The 19,027-nt window shown below is 33.8% G+C and overlaps 1 protein-coding gene across 12 annotated transcripts in view; it reads right to left on the bottom strand.

Annotated features, from left to right (window-relative positions):
• Positions 1 to 318: 318 nt before the first annotated feature.
• LOC111152126 (TRAF family member associated NFKB activator) overlaps positions 319 to 19,027 on the bottom strand; it is an 85,895-nt gene continuing 67,186 nt past the window's right edge. For 10 of the 12 annotated variants that reach the window (XM_022510474.1, XM_022510804.1, XM_022510725.1 and 7 more), the window contains 4 exons: positions 11,321 to 11,397; positions 10,539 to 10,654; positions 4,607 to 5,187; positions 319 to 1,156 (listed from right to left, as the gene is read on the bottom strand). In XM_022510474.1, the coding sequence (XP_022366182.1) occupies positions 977 to 1,156; positions 4,607 to 5,187; positions 10,539 to 10,654; positions 11,321 to 11,397 (954 nt within the window). In that variant the 3' untranslated portion in view covers positions 319 to 976. Of the gene's footprint in view, positions 1,157 to 3,307; positions 3,385 to 4,606; positions 5,188 to 10,538; positions 10,655 to 11,320; positions 11,398 to 19,027 lie in introns of all 12 variants that reach the window. The other 2 variants (XM_022511273.1, XM_022511031.1) reach the window with 2 other exon arrangements.

Below are 19,027 nucleotides of genomic sequence, written 5' to 3'. Positions count from 1 at the left end.
ATCTCATCTGCAGAATTCTGCAGCCCTCTGATTTGGTATCCTCTCTCTCAAATGTCTTCCAGTGGCCATCAGTCAGGCTGCTGACAATGAATAACCAATTTCTGGACAACAATGTAAATATTTCTAATATAAACCACTGTATATGGATAGTCCTTACAGGGCTTTAGATTTGCTCCCCGGTAATACAAAGTTTCTTTAGCAAGTTTGGTTCAAAAAATAATTTTTAAATTCAAAGTGATCTCCTACTCATAATTAAATATCACCAGATCTGATATCATTACCCTTCTATCATTAGAAAACATTAATGTTATGAACTTCCCCAAAATGTGATTTATTCCTTTATTTTTTTCACTCAGGAACAAAGAACACATTTAATGATCACAACACAAGTAATTTTTTAAATATTTAACTCATTTCATCATGTAGCTATAAACACAGTAAAATTTAAACCATGTATATTATTAACAAAACAATCTAAAGTGTTTAAATAATTCTACCAGTGATTTTATCACTTGGCAACACATGTCTTAGGTTTGGTATTTACTTAGACATTTATGTTGTCTGCTGTTCTGTATTATAGGTTTATTTTTTAAAAAAATCACCTATAGCATAAATAATCTAATTTTTAGGTGAAAAACCCTATAAACATTTGATATCACCAAATTCAACAGATTGAACTAGAAATCCAAGCAATAAGCTTAGATATTTGAAACAAACATAAATTAAGGTAAGAAACACTGTAAACATGAATACAATGAATTAGTTTCGTACAGAATGATCTTTTAAAAGATGATAAAAGAAAAGTTACAATGCAAGTTTAGGGAAAAACTCAAATAGCTGTGACCCAGCTATTTTTCAATAAACAATCTTGAACTAAGTTTGCAATCAATTATTTATAGTATTACAAACCCAAGATCATCACATAGAACTTGATGATCACATAGAATCATCACACAGAGCTGTTTTCAACTGCAACTTAAGTCTCCCCATTAAAATGTGAATTAAGATGCCGGAGGAAATCCCCCCTGGATGTAATGGACGGTGGGAAAACCGCTTGACAGAATTCACACACTCGAGGTATATGCGGTTCTGAGCCTGTGCCACTTAGTACCGATGGTAAGTCACTGTCTTGATTAGGAAAGGGCTTCCAAATGGGCTGCAGGAAACAAACAAAAACATCTTCTGTTTTTTGTATTTAAAATCAACTTACAGTGAATTTCAAATTTAATTTTTTTGTGTAGGTCTGTGCATAAACACAAAATTCCCCAATAGGAAAACAAATTACCTTTCCATGGCATTAGCATGAAGACATGACTCAATCCTCTTTTCATTAAAGGCACAGCTAAACTTTGATTAGAAGTCACTTAAAATACATACATGCACTTTATCTTCACATATTTAAAAATTTTTCAGTTTTACTACCAGCAAATTTTAATACCCATTATCAAACAGCAGTAGTTTTGAAACAACAGTCAACAATTAGAGACTCTTTAAAAATTAAATTCTATCTTTTCTATTTTCCAACAGAAATCTTAATTTATAGGGCTCTTACTAATACTTAGTACACTAGACATGAACTGTGTATACATGTATTTTGATCAAGAGCCATTCAAATTTCGCTATTTATAAGCAAATAAACAATGAATAAAACATATAGGAATAAGTATAGTTTTGGTTTTCAAATTTTAAAGTACTAAACAAATTCTACTGATGAGTTGTTTTCTGAAACCTCAAATATTTAATCACTCAACAAAATCTAACATGGGATGCATCCTTTTGACTTATTTTGCTCTTGTTATACAGTGCATCGCTTTGCCTTCTTTACTCTTTCTTGTGACTGAACACAGCGAAACCTGTCAATAGGTGCCTAACTGAAGTATGGAAAATCACAATCCAACAGAACTATCTCCACTGTAAGCAAGACATAAATACTCTGAAAATACTGCAGTTATTCTTTCTAAAAAAGAGTCTAGTAGAGCAGGAAAAAAACAGCATTTAGTTTAATAGTAGGTGCTCAATAAATGTTTGCTGACTGGAGTATCTTACTTTCCTGAAATATTACTCTGGCATACCTCGACATAGGTAAATTACCTTGACACATCTAATTTCTGGTATTTTGAGGAGAATCACCTCAAAAAGTTAATTTAAAGAGATCCCTTTGGGTTCCTATTACTAATCTGTTTTTAAAGTGACAGCCTAGTCCAACACCTGATACAGTGTTAGTTCTCATTCCCTTAACCAATCTCTTTCATTCTAGTTAACCAATCATTTACAATAAACAGTGTATTACTAATTGAAGCATTTCAGTTTCACGACATCACTGTCTTCTTATAAACATTTTACTGGACAGCTGCGTACAGTTGGTGTAAATATACAAAGTCTGTCTAGGCACCGAGATACATTCAAATATTAGAGCAGAGGCTTATAATAACATTGACTCAATTCCCTTTTTAAGAAGTGACAATTTTATCACAAAAAATAGTAATATTAAAAATATTTATTTTAAAATTTAAGATCATTTTCTTTAGAAAATATGTTTAAAAGCAGCAGTAATAACTGTGAGTATGTATGCAAAAATAAGTTAGAGTTAATTATATTTAAATTTTACTGCTTGCAGTTTAAACAAAAAGTACAAGTGATTAATATGCATCACTTTAATGGGAAACTGATATGGACATAAATAAAAAATTGTTCCATTAAAGATAATTCTTATTAAGATCTATACAATAGTAAGAAAAAAGCTTAGAAGCAATTTAGCTTCTAAATTTGGTAAGCCAATCTTCTACCGCCAATTTATCTTTAAAGCCCATGTTTACCCTTCTCTATTACGAGTTACTGGTTCAGATTTGATCCTTTCATAGAATTCAGTTGGGACCCCACTCACTGACTCAGCAAAAGTAGGAAGAAAAGAAAATTACACAGAGCAAAAATAAGCAGATATACTTTAGGCTTTCTTATGATAGCTGAATGTATAAAAAAGTAGTAGTGGTGATTGATATAAAATAAAAATCTGAAATACGCAACCCAAATTTTTCACTTGTCTTCATCATTACTAACAATTCAAGAATTTTGTATTTATCATACTAGCTTTATTAATACAAATAAAATGGCAAAATGTTTTTAAAAATTAAGAAATATTCTTTCAATCCTAAACTGCAACATGGCCTTCAAAACAAACTAATTTCTTTGCCTTTTCTGCCAAAATATCAATTATCTAACCTTATGCCCCATGTCTTGTGACAGCTCAACACCAATTCTCCTGCATTTTTTAAGCTGAATACTTTTCCATCAAGTTGTAATCACATACCAGCTGTTTCCCTTGCTGTGGCATAGAAAGCAAATGCACAATGCAGGGTGCCATCTACTGAAACATGAATGCACAGACTAACTAGTAAAAGAACAAGCAAGAGATATAATGGGGAAAAAAGTAACAAGCATTAGAACTGATCTACTTCACAGCTCCACAGGAATTCTACTTGTAATAAAAGAAATTGTTTAATTTGTTTCATTTAGTAGTAACTATAACTGAGACTATGATGTGAAATAAGGCACAATGTAGAACACAAGTGAGTTTATAATTAAAGCTTACTGTCAGAGATGCCTAGTTTTCCTCACTACTAAAATACCACAGCTTGACTACTGCCTCCTTTGTATGCTGATTTAAAAGTCTGTAACCTATACCAGTACTTAGAAAGCCAAAGGGTATTCATCAAATTGTTGGATTTTTTAAAAAATAAATTATCTAAAGGCAAAGAGAAATTAAACAAATGTGTGCAAATTACAGAGATATTTACACCCTTCTGTATTTTCACAAGCTTCTGCTTATTGTAACAATTATATATTTTTCATTTGCTTTCAGGCACTAATTTTCACTTTTTTTTTTTTTTTTAAACTAAGAGCATCATTCTGTGATAGAACCTGGATAAATGGGAGGGTAGTAGTAGACTGGGGGGCTGTGAGTAGTCTGTGAGCTTTAGAAACATTGAAGTGTTTGATTAAAATCATACATATGTAGAGACTATTTAAAAAATATATTAGGCTGCATGTTCATTGCCAGATTAGAAATCAAAACCAAACCCTACAGATTTACATACTGTATGACAGAAAATGTAATGGAAATATTAGATGAAAGACAGTTCACTTATTCTGATAAATAGGAATACACGATACAATTATTTACTTATGAAAAACATGCATTCTTGTAAAGAGGGAAATGACACACACAAACTTTTTAATAAAAAAATACCATTTGTTTCACAGTATGAAATTTAACAAAGAATCCTACTATAACACTGATGCTGAGTAAAAAGCTTTGAATAAGGGACTAAGAAAGCAACACACACTAGGTATGGATAAAGCTGACATATATTTTAAAATGTGCCCTACATTTTAAGGTACTTTATAATAGAACTTTACCATATTCAGCTTCTAATTTCATGTCATTTATTACAGAACCTGGTTTTTTTTTTTTTTTATTAGAACCCTTAACTGTAGCTAGTCATTAGTTTAAGAAGGATGACTGATAACCTAAAAAAGATGCATTTCTGTGCATGTATGGCAAAATGTGTGTTCACACATAATATATCTGTTAATGCAAAATGGTTACCTGCTGTGGTCCTCGGATAGCTTTTCCCGGGGAATCAAGTGAAGCAAAAGGTGCATCAGACGGGTCCTGAAGTGGTAATGTATTTACATATAATGCATTACGGTTTCCAGGTGGCAAACACGGAGCTCTATCCAGAGTTGTCCTGATACATGTGTTCACAAGACTGGAGGGTTTTGTTTTGTCAGTTATCTTAAGGTTTTGTATAGCTGATGCTATGGGGTCAATTCCCTGAATTTCAAATAAAGTTTCTTCTGTTTTAACAAAGTTTCCCGAGTTGTCTCTGAACTCCATATTAAATTTATCCTGGCACAGTGCCTCAGATGTGACAGGACCAAGGATATTGGGTCTTTCTGGAGTACTATGTAAAAAAGTAGAGTCATTGTCCGTAGGTGGAAACTTGACATTGAATTTAGAGAGTGATTCGAAAGAGGTATCTTCCTCATCTCGGCCCAGTCCTCTTGGTGTGACAGATGTGACGCATGGTGCACCTCTATTTATATCATCTTTAGCCTGAGGCTTAAACAGTGCTTCTTGTTTATCTGTTTTATCCGTACACTGTATAGGGAGAGAGCACTGTGTTTCTGCAGGGAAAAGAACACAAAAGGAAAACAGTTGCATTCCAATCATTCTTAAAAATCTGAACGTTCAATTAGCTTTGGACAGATGAGCATTATTTTTTCTATTGGTTTTTACAGCAACTGAAGACAACTGGGATTTTTTTTACAATTGCTACCATCTTCCACAGGCATATTAGCAGTCTCCAGTGGGTGAACTGGAACGTACTTTATTAGTCACAGTTAAACTACTTTGTCTTTTCCTAGGTCTTTTGCTGTAAGCTTTGCATCTTTTTCACAGTTATCCTGCTCTATGCTTAAAAAAACATTTGCTTGTAGTGTATACATTTAAACATTTTGTCAGTAATGGAAGCTGCAACTGTGAGCTTGCTCAGACAAATAAGTTGTTAAAAAGGAAAATCCTTACTAGGCATATGTAACATTAGACAGGTTAAGAATTTACGTGGATTAGCCATTTATTACCCCTAATATCGCTGTGTGCCACAGTGTTTCACCAATCAATTTAGCCATTGTGTGTACTGTCAATAATCCTTATGTGAGGGACTAGCAGTGGTGGGGGTAGGGGAAAAAGAAGACAGCAGAGGCAAAGGAAGGATGAAATTTTGGGATGCATGTTCAGAAAACAGTATGTGAATACATAATTCTCTCATTTTACATACAGACCTCTGAAGCTAGTAGGTAGGTATCAGGTAGGATACCATGGCCTATGCAGCTCATTTAACAAGAAGCTGCTTCTTGAACAAATTCAGCTCTCTAGAACAAATTCAGCTCTCTAGGACACTGGCAAAAGCTAGAAAGTAAGTAAATAGAGCTTCTGAGGAGTCAGAATTAGAGCCAAAAGGCCCACAGATACATGCATTTTGCTCTTATTCTCTTTTTAGATTTATTCTAACAAGCTTGATGATATTTCCCTAGCTCAGAGCTGGTTAGAAGCAGCAAATTAAAAGGTAGGGATAGGAGTTGTTGAAGACAGATATAGCTATCAACAAGAGCTAAAAGCATAAGAGGAGACAAGAAAAACAAAAAGGCAGATATAACAACTCAGAAAACACTATACTCTGGTGTAGGGCCAGTAAGAGCAACATTTCTCGATGCAAAAAAACAATGATCAAAGCACTCTCCATGTTGACGATCCTGAGACATCAGAAAAAGCTAAACTGTGCTCCATAATTTTACCCAAGAAGACAGTTAAGGCTGGAGATTGGTAATGTGTGATTTTCATTAAATGGACGAAAGGTAGAAATTTAAAAAAAAAAAAATCACTTTAAAAAGGCAGTCACCAGAGAAGTTGAACCTTCACAAAATGAAGCTTTCCCAAGGACACTGACTGAAACAGCGAGCCCCCAGCACAATTCTGTCCAGGTTAGTAGGCACTTAACAAATGTCAGTTCCTTTCCCTCTGGTCCTTACAGTCTCATTCACCTTTCCATCTTTTGCCACAGCACATTCCAACACGAGATATTTTCTGCTTGGTCATGATGGTAGTACAGTGCAACAAACTTCTTTGGTTTACCTTCTTAAATACTACCTCTCTTTAGTACATACCATCTTATTCGTTTACAACAGCCTCTGAACTGCTTCTTTGCCTCTAAATTTAGCTAATATCTAATCCATTCTCTACATTGCTCTCTATTTTTTTTTTTTGGAAATACAAATCTGGTCATGTTACCTTTCTAATAAAATCTTTTCATGGCTCTCCAAAGCCTCATCCCTCAGAAAAGTCATATAGAACTGTTCATGACCAGCCCCTGGTCGCCTCTCCATGCTCTTACCTTTCACCAAACTAATGGTGGGGAACTTTGTACAGTTCTCCAAAATAGCCATGCTTTCCTGCCTTTGGGCCTGTGTACACACTGTGCAGACCGACTGAAGTGTCCTCTCCAACTACTTTTTACCTAACTCTTATTTGTCCCTCATTTCTTGGTGTAGACATTAATTTCTCTCACAGCTCTGGCTCCCCAAGACTGTTTTGGGCATGATTCTTGGGTGCCCTGAGGGTTAAACACCTTGCATTATGTTTCTAAGTATACTGTTCTTTCTCCCATTAAAGTAGGTTTCTTAAGATCTTCAACTATGTTTTGTCTCTCACTTAACCCCATTACCCTGTCCAGTGCCTGGCACACAGAATGCCCTCAATAAATGTATTCTAAATGAATTTGTATTCTGCTCCCAACAGAGCACAGTATGACAATTTACATTCACCAGATAACCTGTCTGTGACTGGGAGTGGTACAGTCACTGAGACCAAGCTCAACTGTTTGGCAGGATTTCTTTGTCCTTGGAGGTGTCTTAAAGTCCATTAACTCTAGTTATTTTTCTTGATAGTAGACATAACAGTAGCAGGAAATTCTAGGAAACAGTACTTTCTTTGTAGGTAACATTTGCTAATTGCAAAAAACAAATCAGGAAAATCAACTGCTGAGGTAACCAAATTCTCTAACAGTGAGGAGGAAATACTTAGCAAAATGATGTTCACAAGAACAGGAAGAATGATGAAGAACCTTCTGCTGCTGCTGGTGACAGCTATTAATATTAATAGCACTCCTATGTGCCATGCACTTTATAATCACTGTATACGCCTTAATTCATTTCCTACTCAAAATAATCACACGGTAGGCACCACAGTATCCCCACTTTACATGTGAAGAAACTGAGACATGAAGAGATTACTTCTAAGGCTTCACAGCTAATGAGTGAGTGGTAGACCTGACACTGGAACCCAGGCAACCTAATTCTAGAGCCTGTGGTCTGAACCACTAAGCTAAATCCAAAATGTTGCTTTCTATATGTACAGAAGAGCCTCCAAAATGATAGAAATATGTTCTGAATTTCTTTTCCAGTAGCTGAATTATCCCCCTTGTGAATAAAACCTGGAAAACTCAAAACAGCTAAAATAAAGCAGGTATTTTCTTTTTGTATAGCTAGCAGGCATACTTCAGCCACATTAAAGTAATTTTCTGAACTAATCTGTTTCAGCAATGAGTTACTAAAAAAAAAAAAAAAATTAAATGAGGTACAGAAAAGTACTTGTCATCCTGACACTGAGAAACATGATCAGGGGGAGCAAATTGCTTTTCTATTTTGTTTATTTCAAGAACACTTATCTTTGCAAGGAAAAAAAAACCAAAATGAGAAACATTTTTAGATTTCCAAATTTTAAGTACAGGCTGTCCATTTAGACTACTTCTTGGTTTAATTACCTTACATACTGACAAAAGAAAAAGATCTGATGGTTGTTTGTAACCTGTAATCCTATATTCTACTCTCGTGATCTCTCCTGAAATAGGACCCTCCTTATGGACCAAATAATACTTTTTATGAAGCCACATTTGCTTAAACATACATTTATCTTTATCCCTTCACAAGATTATTGCTGTAAGTGAATGAGAAGAAAAATGGAAAAGGAACTGTACAATTCTACTAACTCAGCAATTTTCATGAATTATATGTTTATTTATCTAGAAGTGAAAGTCAAATTTTCACAAAAAATAACATGGGGACAATAATGCTAATTTCCAGCTGTATTATGCAAATCACATTTGAAGTGGTTTCTTTAAATTTTTATTCAATGTAATGTTCATCCTTATAAAGTCTGAATAGTCATCTTTTCCCAAAATATTTCTTTCCCTTTTTGACCTACTACTACCAGAATACTACTTAATATTTTGTTTTTTATTTGGACCCAGCAAAACTTCCTGGAGTCTGTGGGACACAGATCTAGAATATTTCAAGAATAATGTTGTATTTATTATTTGTGACATGTTTAATATAAAACATAAAAATAACATTAGGAAGCACTTTTAGTGGGGAAGAAACTGAAGTTAAACACTCAGTGTCCTGGTTGACAGATACATACTCAGATTTAGACCTGTGCAATTTAAAAATGGTCAAAGTATTAAGCCATTGATAATGGGGTAGGTTCTCTGTGTAACAATGAATATATCACCATTACAATGTTTTGAAAAGATGCTGATGTTAAAAAAACAATGTTTATGAATTCTATGTACTGCATCTCTATAGCTAGTACATTTTAAATAAAAATAATTCTTCTTGGGGCGCCTGGGTGGCTCAGTGGTTAAAGCCTTTGCCTTCGGCTCGGGTCATGATCTCAGGATCCAGGGATCGAGCCTCACATCGGACTCTCTGCTCAGCAGGGAGCCTGCCTCCTTCTCCTCCCCTCTCTGCCTGCCTCTCTGCCTACTTGTGATCTGTCTGTCAAATAAATAAAAATCTTTAAAAAAAAAAAAATTCTTCTTGCCTTGAGTCTACACAAAAGATCAATTTCTCATGAAAATGACAAAGATTCAGGTGAAAGAATCAGAGTTCTTTTAGGGGAGGGAGAAGGGAAAGGGGAAGAAATAAATGATGTCGGTCTACACAGACTGTTTTGCTTCTCTACCACACTGTGTACCTTTTCTGAAAATAAAGTGGTAGTAGTATGCAAAAAGTAAATTTACACTATAAAATGATTTCTAAATAGCCCAGATATAAGAACTGTTAGAAATGGAAAGTGATCTTTAATTAAAGGGGTAACAGCACTGCTGCAACATCTTTCAGAGTGAAAACTGTAAATCACATCTCTTGGGAATGGTAAGCAGAATATCTCAAATCACAAAGGTAAGGGAGAATTTATCATTTTAAATGATCAGTTTACCTTTCTTTTGTTTACAGAAGTGCTTGGTAGCCAGATTCAATCCCTGACATTTTGCTATTCATATGAACGACTGAAGCAAATACCAGGATGGGGTTTTAGGAAAGGTTAAAGGTTTTAAAACACACACTCTAACACATGTGTAAGACAGATGTTCCTTTTAAGTTATATTTTATACTAAATTTGTACTTCATATCTCCAACAGAACTGGCCTCATGAAATGTGAAATGTTTATTTCTGAAACCGAATTATAAAAATCCATAGTGTTCAATCAACTTTCAAGCAGAAGTTAAAAACAAACCTGATGTTATAATTTTACTTAGCTTATATATGGTAGTTCACGGTTGCTTACTAACCTATGAATTAATGTTTAATTAAACCCCCAAATAGCAACTGAAAACCTTGAGAAAGACTTTCTATATTTGTTTTGTACTTCTTCCAAGGTGGGACTTCTCATTCAGATGACTAGTAATTACATTACTCAATTCATTCTATAAAGTCCCACACACAATAAAGAAAAAAAGCCAATCATTAGATAATGTAATACAGTACAGAACTTAAACAGCACTTACCCATTATAAGTGGTGGGAGGTGCAAAATGCAGATCCTTAGCACTTAATAAGCATTTAGAAATATTTTCACAAACAAAAAGAAATAAATTTAAGTCAATCAAATTAATATTACTGTGTGTTAAATCAAACCTTACCAGTTGCAGTGGCTGGTATATTAAGTTTGCTTAAGTGGTCTTTTTGTGCTTTTGCTAGCATGCATAATCTATGAAATTCTTCTTTTAGATCCTGGAAAGTCTTCTCTATATAAGCCCTAAAAATAAATATTTTAAAATATAAAGCTTTATCTTCAAATATTTTTAAATCATTATTAAACTTAAATAGCACCATTTTATATACCATAATTACTGAAAGGTTAAAGTTAAAAAAAAAATTATTTTAAAATCCTAGAAAATGTCCCAAAGAATTACTTTAATGTTTGGAGAACCAGGAACAAAGGTACAAAGTAAGCAACAAATTAAAAGTTCTAATACCCCCCCCCCCAAAAAAAAAAGAAAAAGTTCTGATACATACATGTAGCACAGACTAGCATATCTACTTGTTCATAAATCACACTTTTGCTGGTTGTCTCATTCTCACGTTAGAAATTTCAATGTATTGATTTTTGTTCTCAGTAAGCATTTTAAATAGAAGAAAATTAAATGTTCCTCATTTTACATTAAAATCTGTCCATATAAAATAATGTGGCATAATACTTTGTTTATTAAATATGAGAGCTTTAATTTAGTTTTTAAATCCATCTCTGCTATTCACTGTATGACTCACATATGTCATTTTAACCTGGAGGAGCCTTGGGTTGGTCTCTTCTAGTTCTAAAGGGCTGTTATTTTGTTACAATTTCAAAGTTTAAAAATATAAAATAAAAATATATTTCAAAATTCATGATATTTAGAGTTGGCAAAAAAAGATATAGAACTACCTTTCATGGAATAAAGGAATGCCAAGACTCCTTGGTGAAGTTTCTTTTCTAGGAGAAGAAACCTCTTGTCTTCTTACCTTAAAGATACAAAATAATCACCACTTTAAATTGCTTCTAAACTCAAATGAGAATGGGTTAACAGAAAATACAATGGAAAATTCATCTTCCTCATGGAAAAGTATATTTAGGTAGCTTATAGATATACATAGATTTTTTTTTCTTTAAATGAGAACAATCAGGAAATAGGAAAATTAAGGTAGAAAAATAGGATGGAGACAAGAAGTGTTTCTGGTAACTTCTGTAATTACTATTTCCAGTACTGACAATTCAAGAACTTTCAAATTCAAGTACTGATTGAAATTGTTACTTTGATTATCAAGCACCTGGCATTACCAGCAACTAGGGAAAAAACCTGTATGTATGTGCAATTACTTCTTTCCCATTATTGGCCTATATGTTTAAATCAATGTTTTTGTATTTTGTTACATATTCTTTGCTGAGGAATGCAGCTATATTTAGAGGAAGAAAGAAAACCAAGCTACAGCACCTTAGTATTTAACAAGCATTTTAAAGATAGCACAACGATGTATTTAAGCTACTTTCTGAAGCTAAGTTCTTGCCTTTCACTCCCACCCTGTGGCTTATTCTGGTATTACATTTATTCTGACACTTAAAAGTCAACATTAAAGAACATGTAATAAATCCACTGCATGGTTTGGATTTTTTAAAAAAATCGTTAATCATACCTAGAAAACTTTGTGTATCTTCTAAAGACACAAACTGATAAATTCAAAGATTTGAAGATGTCTTTATAAATTATAAGTCTACCAAAACTTTATAGGTCTTATTTAAGTTCAAACTAAAACCATGGACATTTGTATTTAGCGACTTTTTAAGATTTAAGGTTATTGTAGCCATTATTAAAATTGATGATTTTACCTCACTGTTTCTTATCATCTGAGTATAACCCCTTTTAATTTTGCTTTAAGTTCTTTCAGTTTCTTAGGAGTTTCATTTGTTAAGAAAAAGCCTTGATTCCAATTTTTTAAAAAAATTAATAATTTATTTCAGTTTATTGCTTTACTCTTCTAGTTTTTTCTTAAGAGTGTTTGCTTAACATTTCTAAAATACAGTATTCCTTTAATTAGTAAAATAAAATCTCGGCAACCCAAACAATTTGTGATTTTATATACTTTATGTTGTCACACTAAAGTAAAATAAATACCATTTGCTGCTGCACGCTTTCTGTCTGGAAAACATTTAGGCCATGTCTTCTTCTGGATTAAAAGCACTTTACTGAGCTTGCAAAGCAGTCACGTTAGAAGATATTTTCACAGTCAGTTTGTTTTTAAAAGGAGTATACAAGGTTTTTCATTACTGTTATGTACATTTAAATACTCAATGGATTTTAGTGTGGACTAGGAAAAAAGGCAACATTTTAAGACAGCTAACCATTCAGGATGACACAAGTATGAAAACAAACTATATTATATATGTTATATATATACTTTATTAAGGGGTGCCTGGCTGACTCACACAGCAGAGCACGTGACTCTTGATCTTGAGGGTCATGAGTTCAAGCTCCATATTGGGTATAGAGTATACTTAAAAAAATTATTAAATTATATAAATATATAAAATATATAAATATATTTAATATATAAATATATTAAAAGACATTATATATAAATTATATTACATAGTTATATATAATAACATAATATAAATATATATTATAAAACATATATTATTTATATATAATTATACAATAAATTATATATTATATATTAAATAAATTATATCATATTGGGGCGCCTGGGTGGCTCAGTGGGTTAAGCCTCTGCCTTCAGCTCAGGTCATGATCTCAGGGTCCTGGGATCGAGCCTCGCATGGGGCTCTCTGCTCAGCAGGGATCCTGCTTCCTCCTCTCTCTCTGCCTGCCTCTCTGCCTACTTGTGGTCTCTGTCAAATAGATAAATAAAATCTTAAAAAAAATTATATCATATTACATTATCTATATTATATTGTATATTAAATCATATTATATATTATATTTTATATTATATATTAAATTTAATACATTAAATTATAATATATTAAATTATATTTATATTAAATCTGTATAATTAGAGAAAAGGTAAAATTAAGAGGACAGAAACACTTGACAACTTAATGTTACATCAAAATAAAATATGATTAAATGAAATGACTAGTCTCCTTTAAAAATCTACTATTAGAAATTCTCAGTATGAAACAAAATTATTTTATTAGGAGCCAGAAAGAACCAAAAAGAAGTACAGTTGACCTTTGAACTATGTGGAATTAGAAGTGTCAACCCCATATATAAAATCAATGTGTAATTTTTAAAAAGATTTTATTTGAGAGAGAGAGAGAGAGAGAGATCGATCTCACAAGTAGGCAGAGCAGTAGGCAGAGAGAGAGGGAGAAGGAGGCTGCCTGCCAAGCAGAGAGCCCAATGCGAGGCTGATCCCAGGTCCTGAGATCATGACCTGAGCTGAAGCAGAGGCTTAACCCTCTGAGCCACCCAGTCGCCTGTCCATGTGTAATTTTTGACTCCCCAAAAAATTACCAATAGACTATTGACTAGAAGCCTTTCACATAATAGAAACACATATTTTGTATGTTATATACTGTATTCTTGTAACAAAGCTAGAGAAAATGTTATTACAAAAATCAGGAGGAAGAGAAAATACATTTACAGTATTGTATTTATTAAAAAAAAGAATCCCCCATAGAAGCAGACCCACTCAGCTCAAACCTGCGATGTTCAAGCTGTGCTCTGTAATTTTAACCTTTAAATGAAGATATTTACAGAAAGTCATAAAGACTATTCCATTTTCCAAAGTACTCATTTGGGGATCAATACCTGAAATGATTGCTTCTCATTGTTAAAGGAATCTTAAAAACAAAGGGGGTGGGAGTAGAGATGAGGAGATGAAGGAAGAGGAAGGAAAAGAATGACAGACTTTTTATGGTTTGGCAAATAACCTGTGTCAACCTACTACTCTGACATTTAGATTTTTTAAAAAAGATTTTATTTATTTATTTGAGAGAGAGAAAGTGCGGTACATGCACGAGTAAGGGTAGGAGCTGGAGGGGAGCAGCAGGGAGAGGGAGAAGCAGACTCCCCGCTGAGCAGGGAGCCCCTTACAGGGCTCAATCCCGGGACCCTGGGTCATGACTTGAGCTGAAGGCAGCCGCTTAACAGGCTGAGCCACCCAGGTGGCCCTCTGACATTTAAATTTGATAACTTGTGTGGGTGAATTTATCTGGAAAAGATTCCTGAGGTGTAATGATAGGGGGTAAAGGTAGGACTCTCTTACTGAGAAATTTCCATGAAGTACGTAAATTTAAGGTCTTCAACTTTTTTTGGGATTAGGAACACAGCCCCTGCATACTATTACTATTATTGTTGTTGAAGAAAAACATTACAATTGTACTAAGCAATACACTGCATCTTCTATCATTTATACCAAATAAATCTTTTGATATAGTCTGAATGAAAATTTCTGGTCTCCAGCATCCCCCCAAAAAATTTCAAAAGGGATCTTTTAACATGTTAGTTCAACAAATGACAAAAATGGTGAGCAGTTCTGACACTGGGAAGCAAGGTTTATCTAGAATGGGTATAATGCATCAATGCTATTTTCCACTGTAGCTATTTGACACAACTTTCTGAAAACAGTCTTTTATTTTTCAAAAGATGTAGAATTAGTGTTGTCAATGGCAACTCCAACATTATCCCCAGAAACTCAAGACTTGCTTTTCAATGCTAAATTAATTTACTTAATAAAGACCACGCAGTTCATAGAGCATCCCAGAGAGTAAGTAAACATTAAAAGAGATAACTTGTATTTTTCTTTCTATTCTCAACTATTATCCAAGCGGACCCTGCACTGCAGGAAGCTGAAGCTACTTCAACTTCAAATAAGAAAGCAAGGGAACTTTGAACATTATATTTTAGGAGACTTTAAACGTTAAATCATTCAACAAATGAGTTTATTTTGAGGTACTAAAACTTAAAATACTTAACATTATAAACTGTTCCAAGTACTAGTTTGGAAATGCCGAACTTGTGGAATGAATACTGAAATAAGAGCTTTACACGTCGTACTTTTCATTTACACTTCCACTATGGCGCTGGATAAGTCATTCAACTAAATCATTAAGATAAACCCATTTAAAACAGTTGAAAGATGTTGTGAAATGATTCCTTAAATTGCCTCTTATGTGAATTGGGAGAATTTTGTTTTAGTGTAAATCAATTTAAGTTTCTCATAGATGGGTATCATATAAAAAAATATATGTTCCAGGGCCAGTTGAATATGCAATGATATTTAAGGAGGGAAAAGAAAAAGTGGCTAATATTTTTGTTAGTCCCAAACCAGATTTATTCTTCATGCAAAGATAATGGAAAACTTTGTGTGTGTGTGTGTGTGTGTGTGTGTGTGTGTGTGTGTGTGTTGGGAGTCCAGGATCTGTTAGATATGAACATCTTAAAAGAAAGAAATGTAGGTTTCCACCAATGCTTACCTTTTTTTTAATATTTAGCACTAAAAGTGAAAGCCTTTTATAAACCAATTTGAAAAATAAAGAAAACTTACAATTACCAAAATATGGATTCAACCAAGTGTCCATAATCAGATGAATACATATAGAAAATGTAGTGTGTGTGATATATATATATATATATATATATATATATATTCACACATACACAATGGAATATTATACAGTTGATCCTTGAACAACATTGGTTTGAACTGTGCAGGTCCACTTCTACGCAGATTTCTTTCAGTATATACAGTATACTTCTGTAAACGTATTTTCCTTATGATTTTCTTAATATTTTATTTTCTATAGCTTATCTTATTCAAAGAATACAGTATATAATACATATAACATATAAAATATGTGTTAGTCGACTATTTACGTTATCAGTAAGGCTTCTGGTCAACAGTAGGCTACTAGTAGTTATGTTTTTGGGAAGTCAAAAATTATATGTAGATTTTCAACTATGCGGAGGGTCAGTATCCCTAAATTACACACACATACAATGAATATATCAACCTTAAAAAAAAAAAGGAAATCATGTCATTTGAGACAACATAGATGTGGAGGACATCATCCTAATGAAGCAGGCACAGAAAGACAAATATTGAATGATCTCACTTATATGTGGACTGTAAAGAAGCCAAAATCATAGAATTACAGAGTAGAAAAGTAGAATGGTAGTTGCCAGGGTTCGGGATGGTAGTGGTGGTGGGGGAAATGGTGGAGGGATGTTGGTCAAAGAGTACAAAGTTTCAGTTATGCAGGATGAGTAAGTTCTGAAGATGTACGAAGTCATGTATAGCATGGTGATTGTAGTTAATACTACCCCACTGTATGTATCATTGTAGGACTCTTGATTTTGGCTGAGGTCATGATCTCAGGGTCATGAGACTGAGTACTACCAGGAAGTGTGCTTAAAATTCTCTTTCTCTCTGCCTCTCCCAGCCCTTCTCTCTCTCTCAAATAAATAATAAATTTTAAAAAAGTATATCATATTGTAAACTGAAAATATATATATTTTCTATTTGCTAATTATACCTCCATAAAGCAGGGGAAAATGCAATAAAATTTAAGTTCAAAATTATGTTTTGTCTTAAAAATTTTAAGCAACTGAGGTTAGGAAATTAAACTTTGTTATGAAACTTTTAAAGATAATACTACATTCATTAATACAATGTATCTCTCCTATATGGGATTTAAACTTTAAAAGGCTAACACTAAATAAAGTGGTAAGTCTGCAATGACACATTTTGAACTACAACAATGACTATCATTCTATTTCAGTGTTCATACCAAAGATTCCCTCTAAAATTTGGTTGATGCAAAAGGAATATTTATTTTTAGATGGCTTAGGAAACTGAGTGTAGCCAATACTTTTGTTTCTGAATGAGGCTTGGTAAAGTTATGATTTTATTTACTTACTTTTAAAGATTTTATTTATTTGAGAGGGCGAGAGAGAGCAAGAATGTGGGGGAGGGGCAAAGAGAGAGGGAGAAGCCAACTCGCCACTCAGCAGGAGTCCATTCAGGACTCCATCCCGGGACCCCAAGATTATGACCTGAGCTGAAGGCAGATGCTTAACCGATTAAGCCACTCAGGCACCCCTAAAATTATACTTTTAAGACAGAAAAGAAAGCTATGCTCTTACTTAGAACAATGTAATTCAAGAAATAAACCAGGATGAGACAGGATGGATTAGTAAAGAAAATATAAACTGTGGAAGAGTTATAAATACTAGCTTGATAAGTCTTCTACAGAAAAATGAGAAATAGGGAGCCTGGGTGGCTCAGCCAGGGAGAGAGCTCTGCCTTCCGCTCAAGTCGTGATCCCAGGGTCCTGGCATCAAGCCTTGCATTCAGCCTCCCTACTCAGCAGGGTGTCTGCCCCTCCCTCCTGCTCGTGCATGTCCTCCACCCTCTTCTTCCCAGAAATAAAATAAAAAGAAAGAAAAAAGAAAAAGGAGAAGGGTGCCTGGGTTGCTCTGGGTTAAGTCTCTGCCTTCAGGTCAGGTCATGATCTCAGGGTCCTGGGATCGAGCCCCACATCAGGCTCTCTGCTCAGCAGGGAGCCTGCTTCCTCCTGTCTCTCTGCCTGCCTCTCTGCCTACTTGTGATCTCTCTGTCAAATAAATAAATAAAATCTTTAAAAAAAAAAAAAAGGAGAAACAAATGAGCAGTAGAAAAACAATCTGAAAACAAGAATTCACTTATCACTTAGATTACTGAAACGAAGAATGAAATGTTAAAGAAGAAACTGAGGTTGAGTATTTTTTAACAGTTTTAGATACATTGAGACAAAGATGTTAGGGTAAAGTCAAGCACTGAATATGGCTAAAACAGGGAGAAAGTGAGAAAAGGGCTGAGACAAGGAAGAGATTAAGGTGGAAAGAATGACCAAAAAATTACAAAAAAGAGATTTGATGAGAATATAAAGGCATAGTAAAAAAAGCTCGAGGACAAAAGGCAAATAAAAAAATATAAGAAAACTGTATTTATAAGAATTTGTGGCTGTGTGAAATCCATGGTTCTCTCACCCTCATTAATATTACTGAAAACCTAGCAAAGAAAGAGGAACACAAATCCTACAAGTCTTGTCTGTTTGGCATGACACAGTGCGCCAGGCAAACCCACTGCCAGTGCAGGAACAATTTCAAGGCAAAATGGGACCCATTCCAGGGTTCTGAAGGAAGCAGCAAGAAAATAAACAATATAAGGATAAAATTAAATACCCAATTACTTCCAAGTTCTTCACAGGACTCTGGTTTAATGTAAATCCCAAAAAATCACTATCAATGCTATAATAAAACATTCTTTAAAAAAAAAAAGTTAAAATCCTTTACCAGTACTGTCACAATGACTATAATTTCAATTCTATTAAGTTAAATTGAAGCTAAGAGAGATTAATACTTTTCTACAGTCTGTCTTTTGAAACTGTGCATTAGGTTCCTTTTGCACATCTTTCTGAATTTATTTTCTTAAGAAGAAATATCAAATTGTGAGAATGCCTCTTTATGCAAAATAGAAAATGAATACCTTAAATGACCAACCAAAAGTTGGTCCCACTCTCCAAACACTAGATTTAAAATGAACTGACTTGGAAAAATCCTTTTCGAATATTAACCACAAATTTTAT

The sequence above is a fragment of the Enhydra lutris genome, unplaced genomic scaffold (assembly GCF_002288905.1).
Source record: "Enhydra lutris kenyoni isolate GAN:26980312 unplaced genomic scaffold, ASM228890v2 scaffoldscaffold1, whole genome shotgun sequence".
Classification (NCBI taxonomy): Eukaryota; Metazoa; Chordata; class Mammalia; order Carnivora; family Mustelidae; genus Enhydra; species Enhydra lutris.
The sequence above is the reverse complement of the archived record's forward strand: the minus strand, read 5'-3'. Positions and strand labels throughout refer to the sequence as shown.